Source organism: Fundulus heteroclitus, chromosome 20, assembly GCF_011125445.2.
Source record: "Fundulus heteroclitus isolate FHET01 chromosome 20, MU-UCD_Fhet_4.1, whole genome shotgun sequence".
NCBI classification, from domain to species: Eukaryota; Metazoa; Chordata; class Actinopteri; order Cyprinodontiformes; family Fundulidae; genus Fundulus; species Fundulus heteroclitus.
The window spans coordinates 16,998,672-17,011,075 of record NC_046380.1 but is presented as its reverse complement, the minus strand read 5'-3'; the positions used below and the strand labels follow the sequence as shown (position 1 = coordinate 17,011,075).

At 38.6% G+C, this 12,404-nt stretch overlaps 1 protein-coding gene across 1 annotated transcript in view; it reads right to left on the bottom strand.

The window, feature by feature from the left end:
- Positions 1-12,404, bottom strand: part of megf6b (multiple EGF-like-domains 6b) — an 82,692-nt gene that overhangs the window by 66,344 nt on the left and 3,944 nt on the right. The window contains exons 3-4 of the mRNA XM_012881374.3: positions 12,261-12,395; positions 9,963-10,072 (exon numbers count right to left, since the gene is read on the bottom strand). Coding sequence (XP_012736828.2) covers positions 9,963-10,072; positions 12,261-12,395 — 245 coding nt within the window. The remainder of the gene's footprint in view (positions 1-9,962; positions 10,073-12,260; positions 12,396-12,404) is intronic.

Here is a 12,404-nt window from a genome sequence, read left to right as displayed (position 1 = left end):
GTGACCTGGACTTTAACCCTATAGAAAATGTATGGAGTTTTTATTTTATTTTAAACTGGTTTAGTGCAAAAAAACCAATCAGTTTAAATAAACTCTGGTATTCCTGCTAAGAAGAGTCAAATATCACGGCAGAATCAATCCTGAAGGTTGACGTCTACAAAAAGTGTGTATAGTCTTTCTTTAAGTTATAAAGGTTCTTTCAAACACCGGCTTGGATTTCGCCATAAATTCAAGAGTGTGTGCATAATTTTTACCTTGTATGGACCAACAAATATCAGAAAGAATGGTTCAAATAAATCACTGAAAGCCCAAATTATTACCACAGTCATGCCTATGATGAGTTTATGTCAATGTCAAATGGGAACTGTATCGCTACAATGATTAACTACAACTGTGACTGAGTGAGTTACATGGTAAAAGTCCTACAGCTACAGGGTAGCACAGCTCATCTGTCTCATGGAACAAGCAAACCTGTCTGCTCAGGGTCTCCAGGAGTCATGCTGGTTAAAATGGGAAATTTAAAAAAAAAATCTTCACGCAGATCAAGGCTGGGAGTCTCTATGTGAATTTCCCTCAGGGGTTTATACCTTCCCGTTGCATAAATCTTTATAACACTCAGATTAGTCATGACATCCAGTTTCCATAATACACGTGCGCCTGAGCCTGCCTCCTTAGATGGAGCTAGGATTTATGTTGGGACTTGGACTCTGCCATCCGGTCACGTCAGTTCCCACATGTGGACAACGAAAGAGGAGGCAAAGTCAAGATGTTTTTTGGGAGTGGGAATGGAAATCTTGTTAGAGAGTTGTCAGAAAGTCACCTTAAATTATCTTCATCTGTCACATTTATTTCAGTTCATGAACTGTAATCAGAGGTAGCATGAGCAATCATTTCACTGGGCACTGCTTATTCTAGTCCTGGTTTGCTGGCCTTATAAGGTCTGAGGGAAGGCATTAGAGTCCTCGGTTCCCTTTGAATCAGCTCGGCGAGGTTATTGTGCTCTTTGTATTTAGCCCACACACAGAATTTATGAAAACACTAAACTATACAGGTAAACCAATAAAATGCTAGGTTTTGGTTTATTTTACATTTCACAAACAGATTCCTGCCATTCTCTGTGCAATCACTAAACATCGAATATTTCACAATTGTCCATCCACTGTAAAGATTAAAAACACAAACCCCAATCAAAAAACTGTGAGCCTGCTCATTATTGAATCAATGCCGTCTCATCACGAGATCACATCAAATACTGATAAACAGGGGTGCCTCCAAGAGGTGGTCAAATGGTGGCCACTGATTATCTCCATTTGGCATAAAGACTACAATCCACAACAGAATTTAGGTAGTTTTAGGTCATTTTCAAAATTAACACAGCAACACGCTAGTTAGGTAAACACCTTCTGCTGCATGTCATTTCATTTTTATTTTTGCAGTCAATGTTGAGAATTTGCATAGATTAACACTAGATAACATTTTTAGCCACACAACCATTTGAAAATAAACAAAAAGATCACATTATATATATCATAGTATGCAGCTAAAACAGGCTGACTGGTACAAAACCCCTCCTCCACCTTTTGTGGCACCAGAGCTGCTGATCAGGTTTTGTTATAAACATATCTACCAGCTTTACAGATATTAGGGGGTACATTTTTTTTTTTTTTTTTACCCTGAAGTGTAAAGTCACTGATGAGTTTTTCTACTCATTGCAAATGAAATTGAGAAATTTGTGGGATGTATATTTCACAATTTAGACTAAGCAACAATCAGACTAAACGTGACCCATCCATATTTATATACATCTTCAGCTGCTTGCAAACATTTTCGAGCCCACCTTTTCATCATTTCTCACTTTACACCCACAAACTTATGTGTGTGTGTTTTTTTTGGGGGGGGGGGGATTCTATGAGATAAACAAGCAAAAAGAAAATATAAAGTAAAAAGGAAAATTATGTGGTTATGAAATCCTTTTGCCAAAAAATCTAAAAAGTGACACCTGCGTTCATATTAAGCACCAGCATGAGTTGATGCTCACTATAAACAATTAGAGCTTAAAGTCTTTTCGGGCACATCTACACCCTTTGCACATCTAGAGCCTAAGATTATTACCCATTCTTTATTGCAAAATGACTTAAGCATAGTGAGATAAAATGGAAATAGGCCTCAACTTTGGGTCATTTTTAAGGCAAGGCAAATTTATGTATAAAGCACTTTTCAGGAATAAGACAATAGAAAGTGCTGTTACACAGATATGATTAGAAACCATTGTGCTGTAGCTTCAGTTCCACTGTATGTTTAGGGTGGTTGTCCTGAATTGTGTTTGAATTTGTAAGTGAATTTGAACCTTCACCATAGACTCAGGTCTTCTGCAGTCTTTTTCATCCAGGATTGTCCCGTATTTACCTGCTACAGGACAGATTTCCCTAAAGCATGATGCTGCCCCCATCTTTTTTCACAGTGGGGACGGTGTGTCTGTTCAGTGAAAAGGTGCAGTGTTAGCTTTTATTTACTATATTTAGCGTTTTGCATCTAGACTGAAAATTCTATTTGCTATGTCCTCTACACGGCTTGTGACGAACTGCATCCAAGACTTCCTGGAGCTTTCACTTTCATTGGAACATTATGTACTACCCTATGTAATTCGATTAAATAAATTCCCAATAAAATTCATGAAATATTGAGGCTGTAATGTACCAAAATGTGCAAAAGGTTCAAGGGAATTATGATTTTGCCCGGCAATGTAAATGCTAAGGCTAAAAAAATATGGATTTTTTTTTTGACGTCTTCAACAGAGTCACTTTGAAAGTTAAATTAATCAAGTAAAAAAAAAACATCTAAACAATGATTTGTCAAGTTTGTCTCCATAAACCCAACTCCAACAGGAATAACAACTTTCATAGCAATAATCTTCCCCTCATGATTTCAAGTTCTTGACAGTGAAGATACAAAAAAATCCCGACAGGGAAGCGTATCTGTTCCTTTTTCTCTGGTTATATAATGCGAGGGAATTTTAATGGGGTGAAAGTAGTCGATGATAGATCGACAGAAAAAAAAAGCTCCTCAGCAGTCAGGTTAACTTGCACATTTCAACATGATCCAAATATTTTAGAACAATGTTACACCCAGCTGTGAGAGATCAAACTAATGAGACATTCCTAAAAAGCTTTAAGTGTGGGGGGGAAAAAATCTGCAGCTCCACAGTAAAGGGTCAGAAGTCTCTCAGAGTCACTGCAGGGCATCATGGCAAAGCGACAACCAGGGGAATGCAAGTTCCCCCGCTCAGAGACATGAGATACAAGAGACTGTTGGCTGCTAACCAGGGCATTTTTGGGCAGCCCCCCCTACGCGAGCCCCATCTGCTGCTTAATCTTCACTGAAACAAATCCTTAATGTGGGATGCAGCGTACCATAAAACCCACTCGTCTGTTCCCGTGGACACTGTGTTACAAAGACACCTTCTTTGAGAGGATTAACAGCATCCACAAAAGAAAGAGAAACAGGGGAGCAGAGGTCAGCAACTCAAGCAAAGAGCAGAAGAGACAAGCCAGTGCCACACGGATGCCTTCTGAGAGGGATGTCCACATCAATACAAAGGAAACCCTGTGTTTGTTTAGGATCTCTTGGTCTGTTTAACCTCCCTACGTTACCCTACGGGAGAACACGTTCAGCACAATTCCCGAGCATAAAAACCTGCAGAAAGGGCTCAGCTTGGTGCCATAATTGGTACACCCAGACCTAAGAGCTGTACTTTAAGGGTATAAATTATGCCCTGCTCTTCAGAGGAATGCGAAATTTCAAATAAGTATTGTGACAACTGGGGACAGCTATGATAGATATACTCTGACTGATGTCGGTGACTTTAAATACCAGTTGTATGAGTTTGGGTCCGCTTCATGACAGCATGCAGGACCCTTCAACCGGGGACTTTACTCCACATTATATTGTACATCCTGCATTTTTTCCGTCTAGTACCTAATCATTTTCAGTGAGTGCTGCATGTATAATGTCATAACTGTTGATGATAGTATTCTATTATCAATATTTTTAGTTTATTTTTCTTAAAACAGTTACAGGCCCTAGTCATTGGTTAGCTTTGGTTAAAAAAAAACAACACACACAGCTGATATAAAGTGTCTGATTCAGCATTATAAGAGCCCAGTTCTAAATATTTTTCACTGTTTTCAAAAGGAAAAAAGGTTTTATGTTAGTGCTTCAGACAGTACTTCAGGTAAGCTGGCTATAAATGAGGTGTGTGGAAGCTTTGTAAGGATGCAGACCAAAGCAGTACAAGCGTGATGCAGGACCATGTAGTTAGACTGTCAGCTACGTTTCCTACTCAGTAAATGGACTTTAAGACATGTTTAGTTAGTAATGTTGCCCCTGATTGTGCTAACGTCAAGACTTTCTGCGGCTGAATTATATTATATTACATTTAGTGGATAATGACCATACCTAAATAAATGAAATGTAAATCACACAAACTTTTAAATATAAAAGAGTTACTCATTTGTGAGTTTTATGGAAATTGGGGTCTCCATCATAACATTTTACATGAAGGATTGAACAGAAACTTTGTCCTTTGTAGTTGGACCCAGGACTGAACTGAGGATCATTTCCAGTTCATTCTGACCACTTTATGAACATTTGGACTTTATTTCTAAATAAATCCATACATATTAAGGTTTGATTTTAGTTTGCCTCATGCTAAGGGGGCACTTTATACAATGAACAATAAGGTGGTTGAATGACCTATTTCTACGAATATCTTAATTTTTCAACAAATAAAAGGTACCTTTTAAATGTCACATTAAGTTTAATTACAACTTTAATTTAGATTGTCTTTAAAATAACTTACACAAGCTACATTTCAGTACTTGAACACAAAGAAATGTTACTCATGCAAATATACAAATATATAATCTCTGAGAATTGTGTCTGATTCAAGTCGTCATTGGGGCGTAAGTCAAAATGTTGGTCTTATTTGAAATGTAGATTGAAACATAGAAAATGTTTCAACAGTGGGTGATTTTCCTCATTTATTATGTTCTCCTAAAGTCACCAGACGTTATTAGCATCCATCAGATAGACAAAGTATGCAATTCAATCCTCAAATAAGAGCACAAATGTGTTTAAAGTATTTGCAGACTCATCCTGGTGTGAGTAGACATAATAAATTGGATTACCTGTCAGGTTTGATTTTTCTTAAAAATACCATTAAGGACTTATTGACAACTGAATATGTAGTATATGTGTTGTAAATGAAAACTAATCATCATGCTTTGATGAAACTTGTTTTAATCAGTTTCTTTTCTGTTTTAACTTTATTTTATTTGTGTAACTATGATGCAGCCATCTTGCCCAGGAACCCTTTTTTAAATAGGTTTAAAATTGAATATTGTGGATAAATAAGTGCTACATAAAACATGTTAAATAGTTTTTATTTTTAGTCAGTGCTATGCAGGAATGTTAATTTACTGTGAAATCATTTCTACATTTTTAAAAAATTTTGTCAGTTAAATTATTCTAAAAATCCTTCAGTAAATAAAAATAAAATAAAAAATTAGCTACCTTTTCAAATGTTTTTTGTTTTGGAACCACCCCAGAGATTTCAAGAGAAAATGTCAAATGCTCCAAGTCCCTTTCCTCTCATTTTCTGCAAAGTGCTTGTGATTTTGATACCTTATATCTCTAAAATAATTGGAATAAAAACCTGAACAGTATGACTTCATTAGCAGCCTTATCCATGATCTATGAATTTTGGTAAACACTGCCCTCTTTCTGTATCCTTAACCAGCCTCCTTTACCTCCATTACTTCCACACAGCAGAATCGGTGCACAGTTGAAGCTAAAAAGCAATGTCCTGATGCTTAAGGCCCATTCTACATATTTTCTTTGAAGATGATTAAATCTGATTTATTTGAAACTTCCAGCTGGCGATGATAAATTTGATAGTAATCTAGCTCTGAAAAATGAAAACAAAAATGGTTTGAATTACTCCTTAGAGCACATGAAATATTGGTGCAAGGATGCATACTGTATCATTTAGAGGCCTCCGCTTTAGGGTCCGTTTATCTGATTGCATCCGAATGGTTGTTCAACTATGCACCATGTGTGGACACACAAAAAGACCACCCATGGCTACAGAGAGGACCACTTCCTCCTTTTCTAGCCCCTGGACCCATTTCACATGTAGCTACCTTCGCCAGTCTCATCACAAAAGGTTGGTTCCTATTCAGCAGTTAACGAGGACGACAGACTGGAGAAGCCATCGTCCGTGCCCCTCAGCCCCTGTCACAAAGCTTATTGTTTCATCCAATCAGCTTGCTTTCAGACCCTGACCATCCTCACCCATCCCTTGGCTGCTTGGCTAGTGAAAAAGGTTTAACTTGCTGATTGATTGGCCCTTAAATTGTCTAAGTGGAGGAAGTCGCCATCACAAAGTCAAGGGCCCTTAACCTGGAGAAAAACAAGACATTGAGCAAATTGGAGTCCTTTCAAAAAGACACAAAGGACACCCTTCTATTGTATGTTGCAACATTACATTCTGACTCCCCATTCCACATACTGGACTGATGAAAAAAAGACATTACAGGCAGGGTGTAAGATGTTTTAAAACATGTGTACATGGTGAAAAACATTATGACAAATGCTAAGTAGCAGAGTTTTCCCTTTGGGCAATAACACTAATATATCAGAACATGGCAAACAACAGTCTAAAGATATTTGCAAAGGGCTCAAGAACACTGAACACATGCTGTGCAAATAGAAAACATAAAACTTTTGCAATGAAATGAGGGTGGCCGTAAACTGCAAGATGCAAAGATGGAGGGGGAGGACAAGTTAGCTCAATGAAGCAAGAAAACAGCCAGATGTTTGCTGTGCTGTGGTCTATTTCTTTTCTCCAAATATGTGACTAATTAGTCTTTTTTCCGAAATGCCCAGCCTCAGCAACTGAGAGCACAGACTACAAGACGACATCGGCCATTCTGCAATGTGTCGATTAAACGTAAAAGAATAAAAAATCTATAGACTCCCTTGCAAAAGCCTTCATATATGCCTTAAATTTTACCCTGTGACAACCACAATCTTCAATGTTTTACATTGTGTGGCAGACCAACATAGAGCGAAGCAAACTGATGTGAAAGGAAAATTATACATGGCTTAACATTTTTCACACTGAAATTTGAAAACTCATCACATTTGTATTTGGCCCCGTTTACTGATACTCCTAAATTAAATTCAGTGCATCCAACTGACTTTAAAAGTTACCTAATTAGCTTATAGAGCCCATATGCACTTTAATCTCAGTATAAGTCTGGTCCATGAAGGCCTTTGTGGTCTGTGTGAGCACATAAGCTGTTCATTTAAACTCATAGGCTGAGCAAGGGTAGCGTTAGTCAGAGAAGCCTCCTAGAGGTCCTTAGTAACTCTGGGGGAGCTACTGAGATCCAGAGCTCTGGTGAGAGACTCTTGACAGAAAATCCCTGTGCTGGTACCCCAAAAATCTGCGGAGTGGCAAGAAGAAAGCAACTATTGAAAAACAAAAAGCCATAGCAAGTCCCGTTTCTGTCCCCTCATTTTTGCAAAATGCAAAAATGTGGACGAAGGTGCTCCTACCAGATGCGTCCAAACAAAACTTTTTACCCTGCCTGCAAAACAGTTTGTGGTAAAAAAAAAAAAAAAATAGTTGCACATTGACCTTAACACACATCCCAATGGTAAGACATGGTGGTGGCAGCATAACGCTGTGGGGATGGTTCTGTTCAACTTTGAAAATCAAAGTTCACAGATGCCCTCTGTGCAGTCTGAAGGACAGTGAGTCGTTTTGCAAGAAAGAATGGGTAAAATTCAATGTAAATGGGGAAACCATGAATTATACTTCGGTTACGCAGTAATGCACCACTTGTGTTGATTTATCACACAAAAAAAATGCACCTTGTCTGCAGGTGTACTATGATTAAATGCATTTTAAAAAATGGGTTACTAGTGCTTTCGGCATTGTACGTATAAAGTGACCAGTGGGATTAAGTTGAAAATTGCTCAACAAGAGCAACTGGTTGATGAGCCAAACTTGATTTCATAATAAATAAACTGGTCTCAGCCTTATAGTCTTAAACCCTGTCATTATTTTGGGAACACACACACGTAATTCAATGAGAGACAACAGAGAAAGAAACTCTCTAAAGTACCTAAGGATAAATCACCATTTCAGCACAAAGCATCCCCATTCGTCCTATCTGGGGGTTTAAGGAGGATTTGCTAAAGCTGCAAATTTCGCAGAGCTGATTCGCCTCCTTTTGGGCCCTGGAGGTCCTGTTGAAAAACAGCCACACTGACTGCATTGTGCCGACTGAAGTACAGTACAGATAGCATGTAGCAAAGTGTGCAGGAGTGGGAGGCCTGTGGTGTGAGCCTCCTTTTATCCAGGTTCAATGGCTCAGAGAGAGGGGTGATTAGTTCGTCCCATCTGAAAGTGCTGCCACCGTCTTTGGTTACTGAGATAAAAGCCTAGCCTCATGCTGAAGAGAGCAGCCATTATCTAGCTTAAGTACAGACAATGGGCAGCATGGAGGAACGTCTCTTTAAGGCATTTCTATCAGAGTGTTTTAAAACAAACCAGACTCATTGGAGTGCGAGCAGTGCGTTGCTTCACTGTATAATTTAATACCATAACTTTCTCCTTAGAAACAAAGAGCTCTTTGATAGAGACAATAATAGGATGCATGATGACAGAAAAATCCAGGAGATTTTTTTTTTTTTACTCCAGCTCCCCATCCCATCCACCTTCCATTAGAGGGCTATCCCAATGAGTGATTTGCCCGATCAGGGGTTGCGAGGGCTGGAAATTAACCACCACTCAGTTACAGGCAGAAGATCAAAAACATGAGAGGTTTTGTGTACGGCTAAAAGCCAAGGGACAAACTGTTTACAGGAAATCTTTGTCAAGAGTCGATTCATGGTATGCAGGCTATTCGATCTGGATCACTGGTTGTAAAGTCCCATCAAAGGACCATTCTGTGTCACAATAGCATGAAACAAAGCTAGTACATAAGGAGAGGGACGGCTGGAAGCTAAACTGTGATCACCAGAAATAATTCCCAGAACTGCTAACAGTCTGAAAAAAATTGCAAATTAAGCATATTCCAGGTATGTGCAAGTATGGATGAAAATAGTATAGAATCAATTGATATTTCCATAATAAATGTCCTGTTCCATTCTTTAAATGTATCCAGGCGTCCCTCCGTTCAGTTTGTTTTGTATTTGAAGTTTCAACCAGATAGAAATCTATGTAGTGAATTCCTTGTAACACCTTAAAACTGATAGAAATGGAATGACACCTCTGCTTAATTTAAGTGTGGAAAGGCTTGCAGTTCATTAAAACTTTGGAGTAATATTTAGCAAAGCAAGATAGTTTGTAGATTTTCTTTGTTCGTATCATACAGCAGCTTTTTATCTTATACCCATTATGCCGTCATTAGAAACTATGCAGCCATTTAATCTTTTTGCATTTGAAACGTATAGTAATACTACAGCTTGAAAAAAAACACACCTATAAATCCTATTCTTTTGATCATAAACTACAGGAGTCATGACATAACTTGGCTTCCCCTCCCCCCCAACACAAATGGAGACGTAGACACCACAAGGCTAATCCAATTTGTGAACAAATGTCAACATTTGAACTCTGTCAACAATTAGCTATATTATCCCAGCATGTGAAACAAGCTGAAGTGTTGCAACAACTCAAGCACACCTTGGCACTAACTAATAACATCTGCTCCGCTGTCTGGAGAGGCAAAGGGACTCTTGACCCTTTTAGACCTTTGCTAGACATTTTTTTTTACGGAAAGATCTCTTAGAGAGGATCTTATAAACTGTTAAAAAATTAGCACTCCAGAAAAACACCAGAAATCAAATCATTTAGGAATGCAGGATAGAAAATGTGAGAGGATACTTACGATAGAGACAACCTGCGTCTCCATTGAGCTGAGACCACCCAGGACAACACTTGTGTACCGTTTGATAGTCCTGTTTGTAAACCTGCCTGTATGCCGTGTAATAGGCTGTCCTGTAAACATAAGATGTCTGTTAAGAATTATTATTCAAAAGAATAACAACAACAACAGCATGTTGAATTTTTCTCAGTCAATATATTTCTAATCAAGCTATTAACAGGAATTTCACACCATATGTTTGATAGCAACCAAGTAATTCCACAGCTACAACCAAATCAAATGAAATCAGTCCAAAACGATGTGTAACAAGGTAAAAGGACTAAGAATAAATAAAAATAAATGAAAAATTATGCAAAAAAAGGTACAGAAAGCCAACAAATAATCTGAAATCACTTAGTGCCAATTAATATACACCGGTGTAGTGCTAACTAATGACCTATAAAAAGGTTTCTCATTACCAGGGTTAAATAGAAAAAAGCATACAAGCAAAGCGCCCTCTCAAAACCTTAACAGTCTTATTCTTGTGAAACATACTGATGGACTTGGTGACCAACATAAAACTTCTGAGCACCATTGGAGCCGTAATCCCAAAGTGGTTAGGACCACTCAGACAGAGCTGCAGAAAGACCTGCAATTGGCAGCTAAAATTTTACCAAGAAGACAACACACACACACACACACACACACACACACACACACACACACACACACACACACACACACACACACACACACACACACACACACACACACACACACACAGCGTAAGGCTCCACTCCTGAAGAAAATCCTGATGAAGCTTTTTGAAAGCGGCTCCTTTTGAGAAGCCAATGAAATACTGGGAGAATAAGGTCCAATCATTTGAGAAAAGTGACATTCATCCTCAGCACTGCACCTTAGCCCAAAACTACATAAGTGATGTTTAAGGTGGGAAAATTATGGGTTGGGACTTTTTTTATATATAATTTGGTTCTCCCAGACATCATGTAATTAAAAGGAAGGATAAATGGAGAAATCTATAAGGGCAATATTGACAAACACCTGAAGATAAATGAGGGAGGAATGTTTGACAAGAGAAAATCCCAAGCAGGCAGCCAAGAAAACTCAATTGTCTGCTTTTTGGCATTTTTTTCATAGACATTCTCATTATGGCTGCACATTTTATTTTATTATGTACACAGTTTTTGATCAATTCTCTACGAAGCTCCCCATGCTGGAGAAAGAAAGTCAATCTCATCTAACGGCCCTTTCATTCACACAGCTTGAAATCAGCATAAAATCTAAAAACTGAAGATCAGGATACATAGAAGAGGGACAACCTTCAAGGTTTAAACAGATTTTGTGATTGGCCAAATTAACAACTTAGTAATATGAGGTGCTACTCTTCATATAGGACACATCTTAATGTCTTGAATGGATTTTAGTATTCCTTGTGTCATTCCATTTACACATAACTTAGATTTATCAACTTATTTGTTATGCGTTATCTATGGGTGTGAATTTCTTGAGATTTTAATGATATCTGGTGTGACTTTCATGTCCATAACCCAGTTAGACATACATTTACTGAGAAAATGGTATTCAATAAGCATTTTTCCTCGCTGTAAAGGCTGTGACAGAAATTGAACCTAACAAAGTACGACTAAAGATGTGTGAAAATTGGAATAAGATTGTTATTTCAAACCATGATCCTCGTTGTTATGTATAGCACCTGATCAGAAACCCGGCTCTTTGAAGTTGATGAGAGAGGTAAACCAAAATTTCCCAGGCTTTTAACGTTAAGGCTGTCCCTGTACTTTAGCGACCCTCTCATTGCTTGGCCCACATTATGCATCTAGTTTACAGCGCATAATTGTTGCCTTGGCTGCCATCAAAGGAGCTTCTGACTTTGTCGACATGGTAAATAATGCAGAGAGATGGATCAGGGGAACTCAAGTAAACCTCAGAAGGAAATGCTCGTACTTAAAAAGGAATGTCAGCTGCAAGAAGAGGAACGTTAAATAGCAGGTAGAGGTAGCATTCACCTTGCACTTAACTTTACAGCAGTGCCAAAGAGGAAATCACGAAGCTACATCTCATCCTGTTTTGGATTTTTTTTTAATCAAGACCTACTGGATAAAACATTCTGGTAGCATGAATCATGTGATCATGCAAATCCAGTGAATTAATGTTTTGCTCATGCCAGGGTTCAGTTAGCAAAGCACGACATCCCCTGCAGGAGATGTTAGTTTGTTTAAGAGCAGACTAGGAGCCTTTAAGTGATGAAAGGGAGGAGCACTGCAGATGAACTATGTTACTCACCTCCGCTCATATCCCATGCACCACAGCTGCCCCGCGCAGCCTTGCTTCCACACTTTAACCATGCGTGTGAAGGCCTGCACACACGGCTGCCTCTGAGCAACCAGTGTCACTTCCCTCTCGGTGCACACATTGGGCCTGGAATGA